The 24340-nt window shown below is 67.4% G+C and overlaps 1 protein-coding gene across 3 annotated transcripts in view; it reads right to left on the bottom strand.

The window, feature by feature from the left end:
• NAV1 (neuron navigator 1) overlaps positions 1-24340 on the bottom strand; it is an 85054-nt gene that overhangs the window by 9097 nt on the left and 51617 nt on the right. For 2 of the 3 annotated variants that reach the window (XM_068419442.1, XM_068419441.1), the window contains exons 5-19: positions 23158-23260; positions 19401-19766; positions 7942-8080; positions 7452-7749; positions 6361-7054; positions 5791-6246; positions 5544-5585; positions 5215-5366; positions 4395-4565; positions 3302-3354; positions 3110-3133; positions 2936-3013; positions 2670-2753; positions 2363-2474; positions 1673-1794 (exon numbers count right to left, since the gene is read on the bottom strand). In XM_068419442.1, the coding sequence (XP_068275543.1) occupies positions 1673-1794; positions 2363-2474; positions 2670-2753; positions 2936-3013; positions 3110-3133; positions 3302-3354; positions 4395-4565; positions 5215-5366; positions 5544-5585; positions 5791-6246; positions 6361-7054; positions 7452-7749; positions 7942-8080; positions 19401-19766; positions 23158-23260 (2894 nt within the window). The remainder of the gene's footprint in view (positions 1-1672; positions 1795-2362; positions 2475-2669; positions 2754-2935; positions 3014-3109; positions 3134-3301; positions 3355-4394; positions 4566-5214; positions 5367-5543; positions 5586-5790; positions 6247-6360; positions 7055-7451; positions 7750-7941; positions 8081-19400; positions 19767-23157; positions 23261-24340) is intronic. The other variant, XM_068419443.1, reaches the window with a different exon arrangement.

The raw sequence follows: 24340 nt of genomic DNA on the forward strand, positions 1-24340 counted from the left end.
TCGAGGCAGGACTGTGCCCTACCGCTGCCCCAGGGAAGGCACCGGCCTGACCCCACTCTGCTGGCACAGCCACGGATGAGGGGGCACAGCCCTTTGTGCAACGCTCCAGCCCCAGCCTGGATGGCACCAAACAGCCCCGTGGAGTGGGACCCATGTCTTGGCTGGGCTCCCCCCCAGCACCCGCATCGGGGTGTTCAGGCACCGCACCAGCTCCCTGGTCCATCGGGAAGGGCTGACCCCATCCTCACGTTCACCCCACCGCAGCCATCCCAGCAAGTGGCATTGCTGGGGACATCCCCCCCACCCCAGCCACCGCAGAGCCGGGGTCCTGGTGCAAGGGGACAATTTCAGCCCCACGCCCCGCTCTGCCCTGTGGGGTCCTCCTGGGAGCGCAGAGCCCAGCCAGCCCTCCCCGAGATGCCACCGGGGTCCGGCCGGGCATGCAGCATGCACACAGGACACAGAGCAGCGGGTGGGCGAGCAGCGTGCCGAGGCCAGGGAAGGAGGGGGGGGGACACTGTGCAGGGGTCAAACCAGGCCTGGGTCCCGTTTACGCAGCACCAGCCTGCGGGAGAGCAGCAGGACGGGCACCCCAGGCTCAGGCCGTGGCCCCTGGAGCACCAGGGTCTGCTCCGAGGGGAGGTGGGAGGAAGAGGGGATGGAGGACGGGCAGGATGTGGCCCAGCTCCCACAGGCACCAGGCAGGCTGCTCTGGGGTACCCCCAAAAGCAAACCCATTGCATTTCGGTGTAAAAACCCCAGGTGGGTATCAGGCTCTGGTGGTGGTGGGAGAGCAGAGGAGCTCTGGGACCCACATGGGTCCCCACGGGGACAGAGCCACTTGAGGCCACATCACCCAGCCCTGGCAACACTGAGATGGGCAACACAGTGTCACAGGCAGGGCTGCAGGGAGGTCCCCGTCCCAAAAAATGTGGCTACAGGGAGTCAAGGAGGGTGCTGCCTTCCCCAGGCAAGAAGGGGGTTGTCCCCATCCATGGGACAGGTCCCCATCCGAGCCCTTCCTGCTGCCCCAGGACAGTTCAGCCCCTCCACGTGGGTGCATATTTTGGCCTCAATGTCAAAGGAAGCAGCCAAGACGTGTGCAGCCCGGCTGGGATGGCCCGTGCTGGGGGTTAGTGCCGGTGGGATGGATGGGATGGGTGGTGTTACGAGCACAGTCCCACAAAATGGGGTGAGGGCCCTGGCTGGGCACGGCATGGGGTGGAGGGGACAGCGCAGGACTTACCTCATACACCTGGAAAAAAAGGGTTGAGGTCAGCATAGGGGGAGAGAAACAAAACAAAGCAAGACTTAATCGCGCGTCCAGCTCAGAGCTGCCTGGCACGGGGAAGGGGCTGCCTGGCCAAGGTGCCCGGCCCCCTGCACTGCCAGAGCCTGCGTGGGCACAAGGGAGACATATGGGAAAATCCGAGGGAGTAGGCGTGCAGGACCAGGGCTGGAAAACTCCCAGAGGGGCTGGAGAAGTCCCAGCCGATGCATCAAGACACAAATCCATGGTGGCGACACACTCCTCACCACTGCTGTCTCCAGGGGACAGACGGGACCAACACCACGATGCCAAGGTAGCCCGGGAGCAGCTGGCTCATGGGGCTGACCCCTGCCAGCAGCTCCCCAAGCCCCGCTCCTCCTGCCAGCGCCCTGTCCAACCCACCCAGCTCTTCTTCTTCTTCTTCTTGGCGTCGGCGTCCTTGCTGCTGCCGATGCTGGAGTGGCTGGTGATGCTATTGAGGCTGGAGATGCTGTCAGAGGAGTTCTGCCGCTTGATGCGCAGCTCTGGGGCCAGCGAGAGAAGCAGGAGAGACCGGGAAAGGAGGAATCAGCAAACTGCATCTGCCCCAACACCAGAGCCACCCTCACCCTCCTCCCTGCGCCCCTTCCCTTGTCCCCCCCAGACACCTTCTGAGCTCTTAGAGCCACCCCATAAGATGATGTGGGACTCAGACACCCCAGGGGTGCTGCCACTTGGGACAGTGACCCCAAACCCCAGGGAGATGCCCAGAGCACACATCGTTCTGCTCCTGTCCTAGGTCACCTCCCAGCCAGAACCTTGCACTTGCATTGGGGTTTTGGGGCTAGAAACAGCACTCGTGGGAACAAAGCTGAGATCAGCAGCCAAAACTAGGCTCTGGCTGCCCAACCCTGGCTTCAGACGCTCGGGGTCCTGGGTGGGAAGAGCTGCTGCCTGGGGGACCCTGCCTCCCGTCTGAACACCTCACTGGAGTGAGGGGGGCCCTGGGGCCCTGTGCCAGCCCCTGGCAGGAGCAGCCCCCCTGGGCTTGTGCAGGGGACTCAGGAAGGGCTGCAAACCCCCACAGCGGGGGGCTGTCGAGCCACGACTTACCTTTGGGGGCGATGTCGGTGCCGTTCAGGGCGCCCTGGATCACAGCTTGCGCCTCCGAGTTCTTCTTCTTCAGGAAGTCGATGGTCTCTCGCAGGTCCAGCAGCTCCGTGTCCTGGGGGAGCAGAGCCAGGAGCCGTGGAGTGCGGTCCGATGGCGCAGGGCCACCCCGAGAGCACCCCTGGGGCGGGCAGTGCCGCAGCAGATCCACTCCTGAGCCCCGCATCCCCCCAGCCCCACGAGCTGCACCACCAGTGCCCCCCAATGCCTATCCACCACCCCAACACCCACCCAGAACCCCAACACCCACCTTCTCCTCGGCAGTCTCAGCCAAGTGCCGCAGGCGGGACGTCATGCTCACCAGGCTCTGCTCAAAAGCTGCCACCAGGTTGGCCTGGGAGAGGTGGAGACATGGGTGAGCACCCACGCCTGGGCAAGCACCCATGGCTGGGCGAGCACCCACGGCTGGGCGTGGGATGCAAGAGGCTGGAAAGGGGAAATCAAGGCTCTCGTGGGCACAGGCCAGCATCAGCCCTGCACCCTGCAGGGACACCAGCGGCTCCCACGGGGACTCACGTTAGCAGACAGCTGGGACGTCAGGGTGGCCACCTTCTCCTGCGAGGACTCCAGCTCACGGCGCAGCTTGCGGATTTGCTGTGGGGAAGAGAGTGGAGGGAGTGAGCGGGGCCGGGCGCTCACCCTCGCCGTGGTGGCAGGGGCAGGCAACGAGCAGAGGGCACACAGGCTCACCTCGGACTGCATCTTCTCCTCAGCCTGGTGGCACGAGAGCAGAGAGGGACAGACAGACAGAGGCAGGCAGTCAGGAGGGCAGCAAGGCATGGACAGGCTCGGCGCGAGGCAGAGGCATGCAGAGTCCCCCCGTTCCCACCCAGGCCCCCCCCAGCCATGCACAAAGCGGTGCAGCACAGAGGTGGCTCTTACGGAGGAGTAGGTGGAGGAGGCGCTCGAGGCCAGGGACAGCACCGATCCATGAACTGCAACAGAACAAAACCCAGCGTGTCAGGGTGCCCCTGGCCAGGGGCATCCCCAGGGGCTGCAGGTGCAGGGCATAGCAGGGTGCAGGGGATGGAGGGGCTCTGCGGGGCGCTGGGGGAGGCGAAGGGTGGGACAGCAGCTGCTCAGCTCTGCTCATTTCTCAGCACGTGGCTGGTGACCTCCCTGGGCACGTGGCATGCAGCAGGGCGTGAGGAGCACCCTCTGCCTGCACCCTCCTCTCTGGCTGAGCCCGGGGGCTCTGCCACCCTTCCTGGCTGCTTGGGTCCCCCCCCTCGGTGCCACAACACACTGGGGCCAACACAGGGACACAGACTGGTTTGGGTTGGAAGGGACCTTAAAGATCATCTCATTCCAACCCCCTGCCATGGGCAGGGACACCTTCCACTAGACCAGGTTGCTCCAAGCCCCATCCAACCTGGCCTTGAACACTGCCAGGGAGGGGGCAGCCACAGCTGCTCTGGGCAACCTGGGCCAGGGTCTCACCACCCTCACAGCAAAGAGTTTCTTCCTCATATCTCATCTAAATCTCCCCTCTGTCAGTTTAAAACTGTTCCCCCTCATCCTGTCGCTCCATGCCCTTGTCAAAAGTCCCTCTCCAGCTTTCCTGTAGCCCCTTCAGGTACTGGAAGGTGCTAGAAGGTCTCCCCGGAGCCTTCTCTTCTCCAGGCTGAACAGTCCCAGCTCTCTCAGCCTGTCTCCAGAGCAGAGGGGCTCCAGCCCTCTGAGCATCTCCGTGGCCTCCTCTGAACTCGCTCCAACAGCTCCGTGTCCTTCAGGCCCCAGAGCTGGATGCAGCTCTGCAGGGGGGGTCTCACGGGGGTCCCCAGGGGTCAGGGCGGGCTGATGCCACACAGAGGGGCCCACCAGGCCATCCCGTGCTCTGATGCTGAGGACAGGACGCACCAACCCATCCGACAGCGCCGCAGCAGCGCCAGGAGGAAGGGACAAGCGTGCAGGGAGCCTCGCTGTGCCCCCCCAGGAGCCCCCTCGCCTGGGCAGGAGCGCAGCACACTCTCACCGTCGTCCACAGGGTCCCGGAAGGAGCCCGAGCGGATCATGCCCTTGGGCTTGTCGGCCAGGGAGAGGGTGCTGCCCATCTGGGACGTGCTGTACAGCTCGAAGGTGGAGTCGTGGGTGGGGATGCTGTTGGAGCGGGTGATCCGCGGGGTTGCGGCGGCAGTGGGGCTCACTGCAAGGAGAAGGCAGGGGAGAGGCAGGGTCAGAGTCACGCCGGGGACCTGGGATCGGGACGGGGAAGCAGGGCTGGGAGCGATCCAGGAGAGCTGGGATGCGGAGGGGAAGCAGGGATCGTGGTCCCAAAGCAGGGGGGACTGGGGAGGAACTAAAATGCTGATTTATGCTGGGAAGACTTGGGACACCAGCACCAAGGTTAACCACAGCGCTGAGAAACAAATCCATCACCCCAGGACAAAGTAGGCACCACCACACCAGAGCCCGTCACCTCCAGGTGCAGGAGGGCAGCACCTCATCACCCCTGGCACCCACTGGCAGCCGTAACTCCTCTGTCTGGACCCCCCAAACCCTCCAGGAACACGCAGGTCCTGGCAAGAGCAGGGCAGGTCTCACCCCTTGCCCTGCCGGGCACCCCCAGAAGAGCAGGGAGCTGCAGGTGGATGAGGTGCCCTGAAGCTGAGGTGATGGACAGCCCTGGCCCCTGGGCACAGCCTAGCACCAGGCGCTGGGCGTTAGGGCTGCTGGGGGTGTCGAGGAGAAAAGCAACACCCAGGGCAGCGCCAGCAAGTGACACAGGGTGATGGGGGGCAGGAGGGACAGGGCTTGCCGCAAGCGGAAGGGGGCTGGCGGTGGAGGACACTGACCGATGCTGGTGAGCGGACCCTTCCCGACCAGCGCCATGGGGAGGGCAGGGGGCGAGGGCAGCTCCTGCTGGTCATCCACCTCGGGGAGCCCGGTGCTGATGGCGTGCGAATGGCGCCGCTCCTTGGCCTCCTCCTGGGAGTGGAGCTGGTACCTGGGGAGCGGAGCAGAGACAGGCACGGTGAGGTGGACCAGCACCATCCTGGCTCCTGCCCATCGCACTGCGGCCCAGCCTCCCCGGCACGGGGGGCACCGCCAGCCCCCCACCGAAAGCCCCACATGCCCATCCTCCCTCTCCAGCGCCATCCAAAAGTGATTTGGGCTCTTTTACCTCAACCCTTTCTTGGGCAGCGTGTTCCTGTCGCGGTTGGCACTGGAAGGGAAGGAAAGATCAGTGACATCCCTGCACAGACGAGGGAAGGTGCCATGGGGGTTGAGCTGCGGGGACAGGGAGCTTGTCCCCAGAAATGTAGCAGGAAAGAGCCTCCAAAGCAGGCAAAGGTCACGGCAGGATGGCAGGGAGGCACCTGAGCCCGCGGAGGTGCCCCAGCAGCCCCACGCCCTCCCTCCAGCCATACCTGTCCAGATGTGCAAGCCGGGGGCTCCCGCTCCAGCCCAGCTCCCCTGTCTCTTCCTCCTCCTCCTCCTCCGTGCTGGCGGGGGGTGCGGCAGCAGGGGTGGGGGTGGTGGTGCTGCCCCCCGAAAAGGCACTGGGCAGGCTCATGGGCATCTGCAGGGACTCCATGCTGCGGTGCAGGCCTGAGAGCTTGGGGTACATCCTGCCCTCCTTGGGGACGCTGAAGCCACCCATGAGCTCCAGGCCCTGGGAGAAGCTGGCCGAGTTGATGTTGAGGATGGGAGCAGGACTGGGGCTGAAGCAGGGTGCGAGGTGCCCGCCAGTCGGGTGCAGGTCCTGGAGCTTGGCAGTGTGGGGAGGGTGCAGCTCGCTGGAGGAGGGCAAGTCCAGGCTGTTGGAGTTGACCTTGTCCAAGTTGGCCAGCGAGGGAGGCTTCACGTAGGTCTTGGCAGCCGCTCTGGAGGGGGGAAAATGGGGAAGAAAGCAGGTAAGACTTGGGTGTTGGGCACAGATGGGTGCTGGGCACGGCTGTGCCAGGCACCCACTGCCCTCGGAGGTGGAAGGATCATACCTGAGAGGTGTGGGGGGCAGCTCGGCCACCTTGGCCACCGGCGGGAGGTTGGCCTGGACTTTTGGGGTGCTCTCAGGCGAGCCGACACTCTTCAGCGTCCCACACTCCGAATCAAGCGCCACCGCCTTGGCCTTGGCCTTCTCCTTCTCGCGGTCCGTCTGGTTCACAGGGGCCGGCGCGCCACGGCCGGCGCCGACCTTGGATGGTTCCTTGAGCCGCGACACCGAGATGCCGCCCTGCTTGGTGCTCAGCAGGCTGGGGTCGATGCTGCTGCTGACCGGCCGGGTCGCGCCGCGGCCGCCGGTCACGCTCATGGAGCTGGACTTGGCGGGCCGGGGCAGGCTGCGGTACTGGATGTTGGAGCGAGCCCCCGGGGCCAGGAAACCCGGCTCGGCTGTGTTGGAGACATCCAGGCTCGTTTTCCTCCCGCTGACCGGCTTGACGGGGATGCCGGAGCTCTTCTGGATCTTGCCGAGCGTGGCCGAGCCCCCGGCCTGCATGACGGTGGCCGTGCCGGTGGCGGGGGCCGGTTTCTTATAGCCGAAGGAGCTGGAGGGCGACGGGCGCGTGAGGCCTGAGGGGGGTTTCTTGGCATCGGCGACGCGGTCGCGGCCGGCGTCGGAGGAGGAGCGCTGCAGGCCCGTGCTCTTCACAGACAGCTTGCTCTTGTCCGTGGCTTTGCTCTCGGGCTTGCCTGGCGGGCAGGGAAGGACGGGTTAGTGTCCCGGAGGCTTTGGGGATGTTTGGGTGTGAACTAGCCCGGATCGGAGGCATGATGGAGACGAAGTGACATGCCACCGCCCTCGTGTTGGGGCAGAGCCATGGCCAGACCCCCGGTGCACCCATCCAGCCCCCGGCACGTGGCCACAAGGCCATGGAGCAAGCACGGCCCTGGGCAAGCAGGGCTTAGTGTGGGGCCAGACACACAACCTGCCTGCAGCCACGCACAGCCCTGCCACCCCCTCCAGCCCACGGCCAGCTGCCAGGTCCGAGCGTTGTCACAGGGTGTCCCATGGCCAACATGCTCAGGGAAGGCCCACAAAGACGCCACCCCCTCAGCGAAGCGGGACCCTGCCTGAATCGGGTCTCACCTGCCACTTTGAGGGTGCTCTGGGCCGTGTGGGTGATGGGGGAGGTCACGGCTACCGGAGGGGTCTTGCCTTTCTTGAGGGAGCCCGGGGTGCCCAGGGTAACGGGCTTCTTCAGCTCGCCGCCCTTGGGCCCCTCCTCGCCGCCCTCCGAGGGCTCCCGCCGCCACTTGGAGGAGCCGTGCTCCATCTTGAGGCTGCTGCTCTCGTAGTCCAGCTTCTTGGGCGCCTTGTCCTCGCCCTCGCCGTACCAGCTCAGCCCGCTCTCTGCCAGCGAGCGCTTCTCCGAGTCAGTGCGCAGCTGTGGGCAGAGCAGAGTCAGGGGTGCTCCTGGCACCCACCCCAAACCCATCCCCAGGGAGCACCAGCCAGCTGGGAGAGGGATGCACCAGACACCCTGTGTCATGCCTCTGTTTCCCCACGCCAGCACCCTCCATCCCCTCCCTCCCGCAGAGCCTGTGGCACCAGTGCCAGGAAGGGTCCGTGCACCTACCGCTATGGCCGAGTTCCTGCGCGAGGCGGTGGGGGTGGAGGGCAGGGAGTTGAGCGAGGAGCTGGCATTGAACTCCTCGGAGCTGAGGTTGTCAGAGGCATCGCTGAGGCCGCTGCTGATGGAGCTGCTCTCATCCCAGCTGCAACGGCAGAGCCAGCGTCAGACCCCCCTGCCCAGCCCCAGCTCTGCCACCCACGGGATCTCCCCGCTCCGGGGGCTGCCGGGGCGCAAACAAACCTCAGCTCCCTGTAGCACCCGCTGCGGGGTCGCGGCAGAGAGCTGGCACTCGGTGGCCACCGCTGGCTGCAGCCCAGCCTGGCACAGGATCGGTGCCCTGCCGGCACACGAGCCCCAGTGACCCCATGTCTCCCCGTTAAGGCCCCCACGGGGGTTTTTTGGGGATGGAAGGTACCTGCGCAGCACCGGGCGGCCAGCACCCATGCTGGCAGGGCTGGCAGCACTGTGGCTGGCACCGAGCCCCCTGCGACCTGCCCCGCTGAGAGGGTCGGGAGAATTGCCGGGAAGGGCAGGGACCAGCTGGAGCAAACAAACCAGCCGCCCCGCAGCACCCACCCTTCCTTGGACGGCCCCCACCCACCCTGCTCCCCCCCTCCAGCACCCACGGTGGGCACAGGCAGCAGTTACGGGCCCTGCCGCTGTGCCGGGGGGGCTGCCCCGTGCCAGGGGCTCAGCAGACCATGCCCAAGCCCATCTTCAGGGCCGTCATTCAGCACCGTGCCAGGGCGGCAGCTGCCTTCGCACCCCACAGGCCCGGCCGGCCCCGCAGCATGGGGCTGTGCCCGCAGCAAGCCCGCACAGGCGGGCACGGAGCGTTTTCCAGCAGGGTGAGCACAGCCCCTTCCAGGTCAGCGGCTCAGGAGGTCATCGAGGCCTCGCAGCCTCCAAGGGGGCTGCAAGGAGCTGGGGGGAAAAAGCAGCGGCATAGGAGAGGGGAGCAGAGCTGGGGGCTGCGGCCAGCCCTGGTCCCTGCGGAGGTGCCCGTTCCCCGACACTGGGGCCACAGAGGTACAGGAGGAGCCCACTGAGCAGCAGAGCCCCAGCAGCTGGTGAAGCCACTTAGTGTCACCCGAGTGGCACTGCAACCCTGGCGGAGCTGGGGCAGGACAGGGTGGGCCTGGCACTGGAGAGGGCACCCGCTGGGCACCTTCGCCAACTGGGGTGCCAGGGCACAAGCAACAGCCACCACCGTCCCCTCCAGGATGCCCAAACCCCAGGACGGAGCACCGCAGGCAGCTCCAGCACCCTCCAACCAGCCCCGTGTACCCTGCTCTTCCCAGACACCGGCGACTGGCCAGAGTCAGGACAGTGCCAGGATGGACAAGGTCCCCTTTGTCCCCGCGGGAACTTTTGGCAGAGCCCCGCAGGCTCTGCTCCCCAGGAAGGGGGTTAATTACGACCACGTACCCGGGATGCTGCTGGGCTGCCCGGCTCCAAGCATCTCCCACCATCAGCCCCTGCTCCGGGGGTGACGTCTCACCAGGACACAAATCCCCACCCCAGTGCACGAAGCGAAGCCCCTCTCCCACGCTGGCATCGCCCTCGCAGCGGGCAGTGCCGGGAGCGAGGCAGGGCTTCGGGGAGCTGCGTCCTGCGGGCACATGGCTGTGACCAAGCGTGACACCGGCTCTCTCCAGCTTGGCTTTGGTGGCCTGGCAGCACGGACCCTAAATGCTCCCCCAGCCCCGCACTGGAAGCCCCCACTGCCCCAGCCCCAGGCACAGAGAGCCCTGGAGAAACAGGCACAGGGTCAGGGGCTGAACCTGGGCAGAAGGTGACCCCAGATCCTCCTTAGCAGCCCCACACCACAGCACAGGGGTCGCGGGTGACACCTCAAAAGCACCGAAGCTGCGGGGTGAGGCCTGGGGGCGTGCTGTAGGTGCCTCCGGCTCTCTCGTGGAGCGCGTGGCTGGCACCCGGAGGGGTCCCCGAAGCCAGCACGCGTTTGCCGTACCCGGCACAGCGAGGGAAGCCTCAGCTCCGGCAGCAATGACGCCCGGTGCGCGGTCGAGCCCGGGCACCCCAGCCCCTGCCAGCCAAGGTCACCCAAGGGCCCCCCGCAGACCCCAGGAAGGGGCAGCCATGCCGCGGCACCGCGCTGGGGGCACAGCTCACCCCGGCTTTGTGCTCCAGCCCCTCCATCGTACACACAGCAACCCCCCACCTCCCCCCCGCCGGCACCGCACTGACCCCCCGAGGGGACACCCCGAGCCCCGCACCCCTCCGGCTGCCCCCCGGGGATGGGGACGCTCAAGGACAGCGGCTGCGGCAGCGGCCCCGGCCAGGGCGTGCGGGAACCGGGACAGCCCCGGGGACATAGACCCCGGCCCCGGCCCGAGGGAGGTGGCTGCAGCCCGGGGGGGGCCGGGGATGGCCCCGACCCACGGCCGCGCTGCGTGGGGCTGCCCCGCACCCCCACACCCCGTTTCACAGCCCCCCGGGGGGACACGCAGCCCGGCAGCCCGGTGCCCTCCCCGCCCCGGTACCGGAGCCGCGGGAGCCCCCCCCCCGGCCGCGCTGCAGGTGCGAGGCTGGGGGGGGCTCACCCCGGTGCCGGGCCCCGGCGGGAGCCGCCCCGATGCTGCGGTGCCGGGCGGGGCCGCGTTCCCCCGGTTCCCCCCGTTCCCCTCCGCGGCGCGGCCGAGACAAAGCACCGCCCGCGGGGCGGCCCCGGGGCGCGGGGCTTTGTCTGCCGGGGCCGCGCGCCCGCCCCGCCCCGCTGCGGTGCCGGTCCCGGTGCCGCCGGTACCTGCTGGCCAGGCGCGGGGCGCGGCGCGGCCTCCCGGCCCGCAGCATCGCGCTGCCCGCGGCCGCGGCCCCGCCGGGCCCGGGGGGGCGGGGGGGGGCGGTGGGACCGCCCCGCGCCTTAAAGCGGCAGCGGCCCCGGCGCCGCCTCCCCCCGAGCCCCGCGGGACGGGCCCGGGGTCCCCGCTCCCAGCCCGTGAGCCCCCACCCCTGGTGCCCCCCAGCCCAGCACCCCCTCGGTGCCAGCCCGGGCCCCCCCCGAGCTGAGCTGCCCCCGGAGCCCCCAAGCCCCCACTCACATCCCCACAAGGCAGCACCAGTGTTCCCCAGTCCAGCCCAGCCCATGACCCCCCCCCCCCCAACCCTGTCCCTGTAGCCCCCCAGTATCCTCCCAGTGTCAGCCCAGGGACCCCCAGCTGCCCCCAGAGCTCCCAAGCCCCCACAGGGCAGCACCAGTGCCCGTCCCAGCCCATGACCCCCCACCCCTGTCCCTGGAGCTCCCCAGCCTCAGCTCGGGGCCCCCCCAGCTGCCCCCAGAGCCCCCAAGCCCCCATTCACATCCCCACAAGGCAGCACCAGTATCCCCCAGTCCAGCCCATGAGCCAGCTGTCCCTGGTGCCCCCCAAACCCCCCTCCCCGAAGGCACCCCTTCCGCTGGGGGTCCGCAGGGGGCTCTGCCCACCCAGGCAGCCACCCCAGCACCCCCAGCTCCTGCGAGGGCACCCGCGCCTGCACCGCTCTACGCTTCATCCACCAAAAAGCCGATTTCTGCCTTTTTTTTTCCTTCTCTCTCGAATCAGAGCAGGAGCTGCGCCCCAGGACGGGGCCCTGGCTGGGACGGTGACACTGGGGACACCTTGGCCAGCCTGGCTGCGGCCGGCAGAGAGGGTTAACTGCAGCCTTGGCAAAACAGACCTGGTCCCTGCGGGCTGGGAAATAAGTAATTCCTTCCTCGAGCCTTCCTCAGCAGTGGCAACGCCTCTTGGCTCCCTCCTCGGCCTCTTGGCTCCCTCCTCACCGCCCAGCCCCGCCGCTCGGCCGCGCGCTGCTCGCCCCGGCGAGGCGAGGAAAGCGCCAGGGATGGACGACGTCGGTGCCCGGCGATCCCCGTCCCCACCGACCAGACCCTGCTGGCACCCACCATCCCCGCAGCGGCGCTCGGCCACGGGCCGGAGCTCGTGGCCAGGAGGTCGGCGGTGCCACGGCCCTGGCGCGGTACCTCCCGCAGGCAGCCAGCGATGGCCCTGCGTCGGCGTGTGCCAACGGGCGCGGCAGCACGGCCCGTCCAGCATCGCATCCCCGCGGTCCCTCCAGCCTGGCACGACGCCTCACGCTGTCCTCTCCCACCCCTCCTCCTGGCCGGCCGCCCCAGCCCCACCACGGCCGGGCCTTTCACTGACCCAAACCCAGCCTCGGAGTGCCCAGGGTGGCGGGGGAGCCAGGCCAGCACAGCCCAGCACTGATGGCCCCCGGGAATGGCAGGTTCGACCCTGACAGAGCCACGAATCTGGTGCAAGACGATGGTGGAGAATCGCCGCTGGCCACAGCAGCCCTGCCGCGGTGGCACACAAGCCGTGTCCCACCAGCACTGGCCCCCTCTGCGCAGGGGCACCCCCAGCCCGTTCCTCAACAGCCGCCGCTGCTGGAGCCGGAGGGTTCGAAGTCTCCCTGCTTCACCCGTCTCACAGCGGCACAGACACCCGCCCGCGCGCCAGACGGACCTGCTGGCACCCACCGGGGCTCCCGGCACTCGTGTCCCTGCCGAACCCCCGCTGCCACCCAAAGCCCACCCCGGGTTAAAGCAACGCGCTCTTGGTGGGCCCTGGCCCTTCCCTCCTGCTCTGCCGTGGCCACTGCAGGGGAGCAAATACGGGGCTTGCACTGGGGGGTCTCCACGCCCCACACCCGTGGGTCACTGGCACCGAGGGGGCTCTGTGGACGTGCCAGCAGTGTCCCACATCACAGCCACGTCCTGCTCTTGCAGGACCAGGGGGGAAAGCACAGGCACAGCCCGGGCTCTTCCCTCCCTCCCCTTCTCCTCCACTTAATGGGGCAGAAAAACCAATTAGCTGCATAAATCACGATGGGGGGGGGAGTTGGGGACTCCCCGCGGTGCGGGTGTGGGCAGGGCTGGCTCTGTTCCCCCTCCCATCTGCCTCAGGAACCGCCTCGGGGCATCACGACACCCATAACCCCCTCCCAGACTCCCTCAGGGTCCCCTGCACACACCCCACGCCCCTTTAACAGGGCCAGGCCCATCCAATACTCCTTGAGAACCCCCCAGACTCACTTAGGACCCCCCAGATTCCTCTAAGTTCTCCCCAGACCCCCCTAAACCCCTGTGTACCCTCCAGAACCACCCCAAACCCCCAGGTAACCCCCCCAGATAGCGCCAGCCCCCACCACCAGCTGGGCTACCCTGAACCTGGGCACTTCCCGCTTGCATTTCGGGTACGGGGATCTGGCACCCTCCACCGAAGCCACAGAGGAACAGGGGGCTGCAGAGACCTTGCGGATGGGGAAACTGAGGCAGGGAAGGGGGTCTGACTCGCCTGAGCTCACCCAGAAGAGGATCAGCATCACACCCCAGCAGTCGGTCTAGTCCCCTGTCCTCCAGGCAGCTCTGCCTCTGGTCCCCAGGTCCCCAAGGGGTGCAGGGCTCTGCCCCCGCGGGTCCCTGGAGCGTGCGTGGCCCCCGCAAGGGGGGACCTGTGGCCAGGCTGCGCCTCTGCTCCAGCTCCGCGCCGCCAACCGCAGTAATAGCAGGGTCCGATTTCCCCGATGCCGTGGGGGTGTCGGCCAGCGCTCGCCTGCCCGCGGCAATGACATCAGCCGCGGACCCCAACCACACGCCTGGCTGCTGTGACAGCCCCGCTGGGGGGGGGACAACGTGGGTCACCCCTCTGACCCCCCCCCGTGTGGTGGAAACCCCGGAGGAAGCATGTCCCCATGCGGGGATCTCCGGCTGCTTTGGGAAGGGTGACACATGCCGCCTCGCTCGGGGCCACCGCGGCGGCACGGGGGGCTGCGGCGGCCGGGGAGTCCCAGGGCAGCTCCGGGGCGGGGGAGCAGCGTGACTCAGCCCGCTTGCGAAATCCCTATTTTTCCCATTTTCTGGACAAGCCGGTGGCCTCGGACACCTCCGCCCGCAGCCCCCGCGCCCCTTCGCACGTGGCACGGCGGCACGTGGCAAGTGGCAAAGCCAGGCGGCAAGCGGGCAGGCAGCGGGGTTTGGGGGGCAGATCCCCCCAGCAGCTCTCCCTGTGGCGTGCGGGCGTGCGGGGTCCAGCCCTGGGCTCGGCTCTGCTCCACCGACGAGCCGCGGAGGCCAAGAGCTTCCCAAGCCCTGGGTGTGTGCCCACCCCCCGGTGCCCTGCACCCCCTGAGCCCCGCGACCCCGAGATCCCCTCCCCAAAACGCCCCCGCAGCAGCCCCAGGGGCTGGGGGTCAGCGCTGGGCACCTCGACCCAAACACCAAAACAAGGAGCCGGCCGGAGCACGGCGCAGGGGAAGGCGCCTCCATGGTGGCGGTGCCCAGCAGGGTTTCGGGGCCCCTCTCTGGGACCGTCCCTGTCCCCAGCTGGAGGCAGGAACCCGCCGCGGCCCGGCACGCGGCGCAGCACAGCAAATATTTATCCAACACCGCTTCCCCAGCCGCTCCCCAGCTGCCCCCCGCCCCCAGCCAGCCGGGCCACGTGCGGGGCCACGGCCGTGCCCCGCGGGATGTCCCCGACGAGAAATGACTTCATGGGCTCGCCGGGAAGGTGGCAAGGGGTCAGGCGGGACCGGCCAACACGGAGCGAGGGGCGTTCGAGGGAAGGGAGCGGCAAGGCAGCGCCAATCCCGCTCGGAGCAGGAGGGGAGGGCGGCCGCTCCCCACGGCTCGCGGGGAGCCCAGCCAAACATCTGCTCCCACGTCCGGGCTGCGCCGAGCTCAAGTAGCTGCGAGGAAGCCGGAGCCAGGCCAGCCGGAGCGCGGCGGGTGCCAGCTCCAGAGCATCCCTCCCGGGGGGACGCTGCTGCCAGCCCCCAGCCTCGCCGGAGGGGACCACGGGCTCTGCAGTGCCCGGCTGCCAGCAGCACCACCACGGTGGCACGGGACGGTGCCCGGGTGTACCGGGAGCGGGACACACGTGCCGACCCCCGAGCCGCGTGGTGCCTCACGGCCCCGATGCCAAAGGCTGCTGCCACGGCTCCATTTCACGCCCGTGAACGGAGCCAGGGCAGTACCCGGCTTGCTGCGTGCAGAAGCTGCCACCACCGCAGTGGGACACCCACGCTACCTCCCTCTGCACCCCCGACAATAAACCAGGCCCAAAAGGACACCCCCAAGTCACAGCAGTCCCAGGGTCACCCAAGGACTTCCCCAGGGCACTGAAAGCCCCACGGGACGTGCACAGCCTCAGGGATGGGCTCCGGGGCGATGCCCGCACACCCGGGGCCCCGCGGCACACACACATCACCAGCGGTCCCACAGGCACCGCAGCGAGAAGGCGCTGACCCCTCCGCGTGCCCAGCCCTGCACCTGGGGATGGCAGGATGAGGCCAGCCTGGGCGTCCCCACGGGACTCTGCCACCGTGAGGTATTTGAGCAGCTCCAAGGATGGAGCCAGCTTGGCCCAGTTTGTCCCTGGGGACCTCACCCGGGGGAGCTGCCTGTCCCGGGGCGCACAGCTGAGCTGAGGTTCCGTGTCCCCATACGTCACCTCAGTACCAGTGCCAGGGAGAGGTGCTCATCCTCTGCACCCCACAAACCCCACCGAGAGCAGCTCTCCTGCCATGACCCGGGCACCCCCTGCCCCGACCCGCTCGCAGCCCACAGGGTGGACCGAGGGCAAGTGAGACACGGCCAAGGCCCCACAGCAGGTCCCTTCAACCCCTGCCCGGTGCCCCACAGCACGAGACCCACCACGGGAAGGTGCTGGGACCCTGCTGAGCCCTCGGCACGGGGCGCGGGGGCCTGACGGACCCCTCCAGGGACACCCAGAGCACCCCAGCACCCCCACATCGGTGGGAAAGCGGCTGGAGAACGGGCCAGCAGACGAAGGGTCTGACAGAAGGAGGGTAGTGGAAAGGACGACATCACGCAGGGCACCCTCCGAGCCTGGGGGCCGTGGCAGAGCGGTGCCAAGCAGGGACGAGCCGATGCTCTTGTCACGCCCTCGGCCCTGTCCTGTGTGGGAGGGGGGAAGCCCCCCGGCCCCAGACAGGCAGGGCTGCGGGATGGGAGCCAGCGCACCCCACCAGCACCCCGCTCCTCCCGCCACGGCCCACATGGCCCCAGGGAACACCCGGGGGTGACGCACGCTCACCCGCTCCCATGCCAGCACCCAGGACCTGCCCGAGCCGCTCACCTCAGGCCCCCGAGCACACCCAGCGCGGGGGGAGAAGCAGCGACACGCGGCCGCGCTGCCAGGGAACGCGGCTCCACGCCGAGGAGGCGGCACCGCTCGGACACGCAGGACGTGGCCGGGACGAAACCAGGCAAAGCCCGGCTTGAACATCCCCGCTCGGGCACCCTCCGCCTCCGCCTGATTCACGCGCAGGTCTGCACACGAAGGCGCCCGCGCTGCCGCGTCACGGCACCGTGCTGGGGCTGTGCGGCTGCAGGGGGCCCTTGGCGGCGGGTGGCCGTGCGTTGGGGGACATCCCGGTAGGGTGACCTTGGTGGGGTGACCTCCAGGGTCTGGGAAGCATCCCCAGCCCGGCCAGAGCGGGGAAAGCATCACCCACGGCACCCCTGCAGGGACGGGCATCGGGCAGGGACCGGCGAGCGGCACGCTGAGCGGCGGCAGGGGGAAACCAAGGAAGGGAGCAAAGATTTTTCAGTGGTGGGGAAACAGCCCCGGGGGCGGTGGTGTCCCCTGCCCAGGCCCCAGGGACAGGCAGGACGGGGCAGGAGAGCAGCACCGTCCCGGTGAACGCTGCCGTGTTGAGCAGAGCTCGCTGCCTTCACGCCCCACGGTGCCGGCAGCGGCGCGGGTGCATCCGAGCGTGAGGAGGATACGGTGACACCAGGAACAAAAGAAGGGCCTTGCTGCCAAACGGGGAGCGCGAAGCCAGAGCTTCCCACCCCCAAACCCGGCCGCAGGTTGCTGGCGGAGGGGAGCCGCGAGTGCTGGGTGTCCCCAGCCGATCCCTGCCGTCACCACCAGCACTGACCCCACTCCCTCTCCGAGCTGGGCCCAGGACCCCGCTGCCTCCTCGGCCGGGCTCGCCCCGCCGGATTCACCCCGGTACCCCCACGGACGGTCCCCACACCCCGGCCATGCCTCACCTGCCTGGGCCTTCTCTCCTGCCAGGCTGCTGCCCCTGAACGCTGCGGCGATGCCAGGTCCCATCCCACTGCCCCGCATCTCTCCGACGGGGACGTGCCGCTGCATCCTCCGAGCTGGCTCTGACCTACTGCCCTACAAGCCCGGGTGTGCGCCGGCGCGGTGCAGGGAGGCGCTGGCCCAGTGGCCCGGGCTCGGGGGCCGATGGCCCCATCTGCAGCACTCAGCTCCTGCCCGGTGCATTAGCGGCACAGGGAGACGGGGCCCGGGGCGGTGTTTGCTTTCTAGGTCAGAGCCAGGCGAGGAGGCTGGATGCGGGGCTGCGCTGGGGGTGCTCCCGGCTGCTCGCCCCCAACGGCTCTGGGGAGGAGGGGACGCCCCTGCTCCCCTGCCCTGGCTCCGCACCCAGCGCCCAGGGTCCTGGACAGGGCACCCCGGTGTCCCCCAGCACCCAGCCAGGGATGTCCCCTGGGGACAGAGGCCCTGCCCGCTCTGGGGGACCCCCCGAGTCCTACCATGGGGCCATGGGGGATGGAGCTGTGACTAGGTCACCGCACGGTCCCACGTGCCAGCAACACGCCGGTGACATTGCTGACCCTCAGGACATGCCCCTGTGGGTAAGAGGGTCCTGTGCTGCCCCGGCTGCCCTCCTGCACCCACCCCTGGGGAGGGGCACCCAGCACAGGGCACCCAGCCTGTCTCTGCACCCACCGAGGGATTTCCCTTGGGGCACACCCAGGGCATCGCGCTGGGGACCCTGTACAGGCACAGGGGCCGTGGCACCCGGCCATGGCAGTGCCGGCCCAGCTCGCTGCGGCGCCGAAACCCTCACCCGCACCGGGGGGCTGCGGTGCTGCCAGGGCCTCTCGGGAGGCTCAGCCGCGCAGGGCTCCGTCCCCAAGGCTTGGCCCCCCCCGGGAGGAGAAGCAGACCCTGCCCAGGGCAGGGCGCAGGGCTGAGCCCAGGGAGGGTCCCCCCGGGGCTGCCCCTGCCCGCGCTCTGCCTGCTCAGGGGCTGATGGCGATGGAGCGATGCCCAGGCTCACCCCGCCCGGCCAAGGGCACCCCAAGGTTACCCGCCTGCACGAGCGGCTCCGAGATGAGACAAGAAGGAAGATGGGGAGCAGTGGAGCCTCTCACTGCCCACACCCAGACCTGCTGTGGCCTCAGCCATCCAGGGCAGCCCAAAGACACCCCGCTGCCCACCACAGCCCGCAGTGCAGTGGCAGAAGGTGGTCATGTGCCACCTCTGGCCACCAAGTGATGGGTTACGGTCCCCAGGAGGGGACCACGCTGAGCCAGCACAAGGCATCTCCGTTCGCAAGCACGGGGCAGCCCCCCAGGGCCACCCCACACGCCCGTGGGGCGGACGGGGCTGACGCCCACGGTGCCACAGACACTCTTGCCCCCAAGAAGGAGGATGGCAGGGGCAGAGGCCAGCGCAGGCACCCCTCGGTGTGTCCCCCTGCCGCCGCCACATGCCTCCAGGCCACATCTGGGGAGCACTGGCCCCCAAGATGGGCGTGAAGCCATGGGCTGTGCTCTGTCCTGCAACGAGCTGACGTGACTACGGCCACCCCAGGAGGGCCAGAGCAGCACTGTCAGGAGGCCAAAAACCTCCTCCTGCTCTGGGACAACTCAAATCCTGGAGTTATTTATTTTCTCCTGCGCTGAAACAGGAAACCTCCAACATGCTGAAACCCTGGAGCCCCGCCAGAGCCAGGGGCACCTCAACAGCGCAGCGGGAGCAGGATGCATCTGGAAAGAAAATGCAAGCCCTGGGCGAGCCGGGCTGCGCCCACCCGGCAGGAGAGGCCCCTGGCCCCACGTGTGGAGGGACAGAGGCCAACAGGAGTCCCAAAAGGAGGACCCCCTCAGCAGAGCACCCTGCTCCACCACGGTGCCACCCATCAGCAGTGACACCTCGGTGCCCGGTTCTCACTGGGGTGCTGAGACCTGACCCATCCTGTCCCACCACAGGCCACCAGCACTCCCAGCTGGACACAGGACATCCCCACAGCGCCAGGGTCAGACGCAGCACCTCAGACCCACTGGTTTAAACTGGGAGAGCACTTCTAAAAGCAGCAGCAATTACCCCGGCAGGGCTCTGGCTCGGGGCTCCCACAGCCACACACCACGCGCCTTTCTGAGCCCCTTGCTCTGGAACACCCAGATCAAACCGGCTTGGGGGCTCACTGGCCCTGAGCCACCCCAGCTGGCCCAGTGTTACCAGCACTGCAAGAGCCAGCGGGAAAGCATCTCTTTGGACGTGGGGACACGATCCACCCAACCAGACTGGCCACGTGTGCTCCTCCACCCATCCCCGCTGCGCCTGGTGCCACCCCACCGCCGGCCGCGCCGGAGGCAGCGCAACCCCCAGGAGAGCCCCGGCTCGGGCACGAGCGCTGGTGCGGGCACTTACCCTGTGGTGATATCGTCATCCTCGGTCAGCGTCTTCCCCATCAGATCGCTGTCGCTCATGTAGCCCGATTTCAGCTCCACGTCGTCGGAGTCCAGCGCCTCGACCAGCTCCAGGCGGGAGATGTGGCTCAGCTTGCTGGGGCTGCGCATGGGCATGGTGTGCGAGTAGTGCGCCCGCTCGCCGTGCATGTACCAGCTCGGGGTGCCTTCGGAGCGGCAGGTCCCCCCGACCGACGGCGCGTCCCCCGCCTGCAGGCGCGGGCTCGACTGCCCGTAGCGCCAGGACAGCGGGGAGGAGCGGTTGGACAGGCTGGAGACACTCCGGGGGTTGGCTTCATCGCTGTCGTAGCAGGTCATCTCCAGGGAGCTGCGAGGAACGGGGTGTGGGGGGGGTTAGGGCAGGGCACAGTGGGCAGCGGAGAGCTCTGCCCTGCCTCACCCCCCCCTAAACCGGGGCTGCAAGTGCTCAGAAAACCAACCTGCCCATTCTGAGGCAGCCAGGCAAGGCCAGAGGCTCCCAGGACTGCGGCTGGTTCCCTCCTGCCCTGCCTGCAGCCAGCACAGCATCCCACGCTCCACAACCCACTGGGACACCCACACCACCTGCACCCACCAGTGTCTGGTGGTGCCCGTTTCTCCCCAGGGGCTGTGGAGCGGGATGTGGGGTGCGATGGGGAGGTCTGTGCCACCCTACAGCCCCAACCACCCCCCAGAGGCGATGGTCCCCGCACGGCCAGCTCGGGCTGGCTGCGAACACGGCACGGGAGAGGGGTCTGTACCTCTGGGGACCAGCCCTGGCCCCAACCCGAGTCATGCTGAACCCCACTAAGAGGGAGCCTTTAGTGGAAAGCCCAGACGCGCTCCCCCATGCCCAGGCTGCTTCTCCTCAGCCATTTCCCCACCAGCATTTCAACGCCTGCACCCCAGTATCACCCCAGACCCAGGACAGGATGAACTGGGGTGGTGGCACACCGATCCCAGGGGATGCAGCAGCAGGCCACGCCGGGGAGCGGAGGCTGTGAGCGAAAGGATGCTGAGGGGCAAATCAGGGACCTGCCATCAGCATCCCACGCCGAACCCCTGCAGGGTGAACCTCCACGTCTGGGCAGGAGGAGATGTCCCAAGACAGAGCTGCCCGGCCCCATGGGGCTGCCTGGGAGCGTCCAGCCAGCCCAGAGCCCACGAGTGCATCAGGAACGGAGAGTTCAGTTACTCCCCGCACCCCTCAGGGTGTATTTTGGGCAAACGACATGTCGGGGAGTGATGCTGAAACTAAATTTAGACACCAAAAATGATTACTTCTTGGAGCAGCTACTCGGGAACCCACAGCCCTCGACTTGGCTCCAAACGTTACTATCAGCGAACTATTCCCTCGCTCGGGTTGAACGTTCCTGCAGGAGCACCCAAAGCCAAACCCCGGCTGCAGTATGGAATATAAAACAGGGAACTGCATAAAAAACGAGGAAGTTTGTTAAAGCGGAACTAAAAGGGGCAGCTAAAAGGGTTTAGTTTTTTTGTCGGCAGCACAAAGGCTGTTTAAGGATGTTCTGCCGGCAGCTCGGGGCAGATGCAAACCACGTCTCCAAGCGGGACTTCAGCAAAGCCCCCGCGGCAGCTCATGTGGCCCCGCAGCCCGGTACAACGGCTGCCAGAAATACAGTGACGTCTTTCAGGACCAAACTTGTGTCCTAGCGAGGAAACAGCAAAGGCTGAGCCCCGAGCTGCTGGCTGGAAGAGCACAGCGAGGAGAACAGGAGGAATGCGAGGAATAGGTTGGGGAAGAATAAAGAGAGAGTCCGAAGCGGTTACAGGGACGCACACCCAGTCTGTGGATGACACCCGTGTGGGACACGCTCGTAGGAAGCGTTCCCGAGAGCACAATTAGTGGGTACGTGTGTAATTACGACATGCCAGGGAAGAGCTGACACAGCTTTGGTAAAGGAAAATCTGTCTCACAGCGGCAGTGGAGCTCCCGGAGGGATGGGGGGAGCGCGCTGCCGAGGCTGCTGCCGGCTACCAGGAGGTGGAGGATGAGTGCCCTCCCCCAGGGCAGATCAAGCTTCCAAATAAACTCATGCCACGGGATAAGGGGAAGATCCTCAACGTATTTAAGAACCGCTCACGGGACAGAACACAAGGGCAGGCGTCCCTGGCTATCGACGGTGGTTTGTCTCCGTGGCAGGGATCCGGCTGAGCGACGGACTCACAATTCATCAAGAGAAGGAAGTGACAGCGAAGAGTCAAACCCCACCAGCAACGTTGATCTAATCACCCTTAATATCCTCGCCCTATTTCCCTGAGATCGGGGCTGCTGGAGGATGCGCAAGGGAGCTGAGCGCTGGGGCGAGAAGGCGGCGGGTGAGGTTTGACATGGATGAATGCAGAGAGACCGCAGAGGGACCGCAGAGTGAGCACAAAGCAGCCCTGGCTCGGCACGGGCAGCGCCGGGCTGCACCCCAGCTCCTGCGCCGAGCGAAGGGCTGGCAGAGCTGTGCTGGGTACCTCCAGGGCTGGCAGAGCTGTGCTGGGTACCTCCAGGGCCGGCAGAGCTGTGCTGCGTACCTCCAGGGCTGGCAGAGCTGTGCTGGGTACCTCCAGGGCACGGCCAGCTCGGGGAACAGCGCTGGCCCCACGCGCATCCCACCGCCCCCGCGCTCCGCTGCCTCCAGCTCCGAAAAGATCCGGAAAGCGCAGCCAGGATGAGCGCGGTCTGGACGAGCTCCTGGGTGACCAAGAGCTAAACCAAGCGGGCTGCTTCAGCCTGGACGGAGCTGATCGAGGGGACACAGGGAAGGTCTGTCATGATGAGGGGTGGGGGAAGGTGGGGGAGGAACCTGCTGCTTTTTGCCCCTTTTGGAACAAAAAGGAGAATCGAGGGAGGCCGCGAGGTGGCAATAAACACCAGGAGAAGGATGCTGGCCGCCTCCTCGCCTCTCCCGACATCCCACACAGCCTCTCTGCAGAGCCCAGGCTCTGGGTGAGGGCCGGGAGGGCGCCCTGGGGAGATGCCCCCTCCCCACCCGCTGCCCCCCGCCCGCCGCTGGAGGCTGGAGCTGCCGTGCAGACCCCGAGCACACCCAGAGCGGAGCAGACCCTGCAGCAGTCTCAAGGGACAGACCCCGGGGGGTACACAGGCAGTCCCAGGTACGGGTCAGAGAGGCCTCTGAACTCAGGCAGACACCAGCAGTCACCCTGTCCCCAGCCCCAGCTGTGACCTGGGCAGGGTCCCCCACCTCTGCCCGTGGGCTGCCGGGCGTTCGATCAGCTCTGTCCGAGGGTTTCTCCATCGTCACCTCTACACAGAGAAACCGAGTCACGGATGGGGATGGAGCCTGTGGCCCAAACCTGGGCGGGCGCAGGGGATCCCCTCCCCTCTGGTTCCCTCAGGTTGCCCATACGGGGACACCCGACCACCAGGAACAGACCTCACCCCCCGCCTGGGGTCTGGGGACAACCAGCTCCCTTGGTGCCACCACCACCCGTCCCCGCTGCCACGCGAGGCAGTGCCAGGCCCAGAGCACGGCCGGGGCCGGGGCTCTGCCGCAGCCCCACGCACGACACCCCACGGATTTGGGGGCATCTCCCCAAGCCCCCACGCGCAGGGTCCCCAAGCCATGGGGCACAGCTGGCTCCCCCCCCCCCACATGGCCCTCACTGGGCACAGAGCTGCTTCCCGGCTGCCCCGGCCTCCCTCGCTGCCCCAGCAAGGACACTGGTTGTGGGGAGGGGGTGGTGGGGGGCCGGTGTCGGGGCCTCACCTGTGAGACACCTGAGAGCCCCTCAGGCTGGACATGGTCTCCTCCAGGTTCTGCCGAAGGTCCAGCACATTCTGCACCGTCCTCTTCCTCTGCGACTCTGGGTCTGCGGAGAGACAAGGCGGGGGCTTTAAACGGACGGGTGGCTCCCACACCCCTCTGCCCTTGCCTGTGCCCCCCAGCCCCTTCCCACACCCCTCTGCCCATGCCTGTGCCCCCCAGCCCCTTCCCACACCCCTCTGCCTGTGCCTGTGCCCCCCAGCCCCTTCCCACACCCCTCTGCCCATGCCTGTGCCCCCCAGCTCTCGCTGTGCCCGTGGGAAGGGACAGGGCAGGGCTGGCACCGGGCTGGAGCTGCACCACCATGAAATGCCACCCCCAGGGGTGCTGCGGCCGGGATGGGGGTGTCTGCTTCAGGAAGGATGAGCGAGGCCAGGGGGACCAAGTGGGGCCAAAGGACCCACGCAGCTGACAGGAGGCCAGCGACAGTCAGGCAGCCCCAAAGCACTGTGACCCTGCTCCATGGGGCCACACAGCAGCACTTGTCACAGAATCACAGAATCGACCAGGTTGGAAGAGCCCTCTGGGATCATCGAGTCCAACCGTTGACCCAACACCACTGTGTCAACTAGACCATGGCACTAAGTGCCACATCCAGGCTTTTCCTAAACACCTCCAGGGATGGGGACTCCACCACTGTCCTGGGCAGCCTGTTCCAGCGCTTGACAACCCTTTCCATGAAGAAATTGTCCCTGATCTCCAATCTAAACCTCCCTTGGCACAACTTGAGGCCGTTTCCTCTCATCCCATCGCTTGTTACCTAGGAGAAGAGACCAACCCCCACCCCGCTACACCCTCCTTTCAGGCAGTTGTAGAGAGCGAGAAGGTCTCCCCTCAGCCTCCTTTTCTCCACACTAAACACCCCCAGGTCCCTCAGCCGCTCCTCATCACACTTGTGCTCCAGACCCTTCACCAGCTTCGTTGCCCTTCTCTGGACTCGCTCCAGCACCTCAAGGTCTTTCTTGTCGTGAGGGGCCCAAACCTGCACCCAGGATTCGAGGTGAGGCCTCACCAGTGCCGAGTACAGGGGCACGATCCCTGCCCTGGTCCTGCTGGCCACACTATGGCTGATACAAGCCGGGAAGTCCTGGAAGAACATCCCCAAACCCGCCCCTGTATCCCCCCA

The sequence above is a fragment of the Nyctibius grandis genome, chromosome 27, assembly GCF_013368605.1.
Source record: "Nyctibius grandis isolate bNycGra1 chromosome 27, bNycGra1.pri, whole genome shotgun sequence".
Classification (NCBI taxonomy): Eukaryota; Metazoa; Chordata; class Aves; order Nyctibiiformes; family Nyctibiidae; genus Nyctibius; species Nyctibius grandis.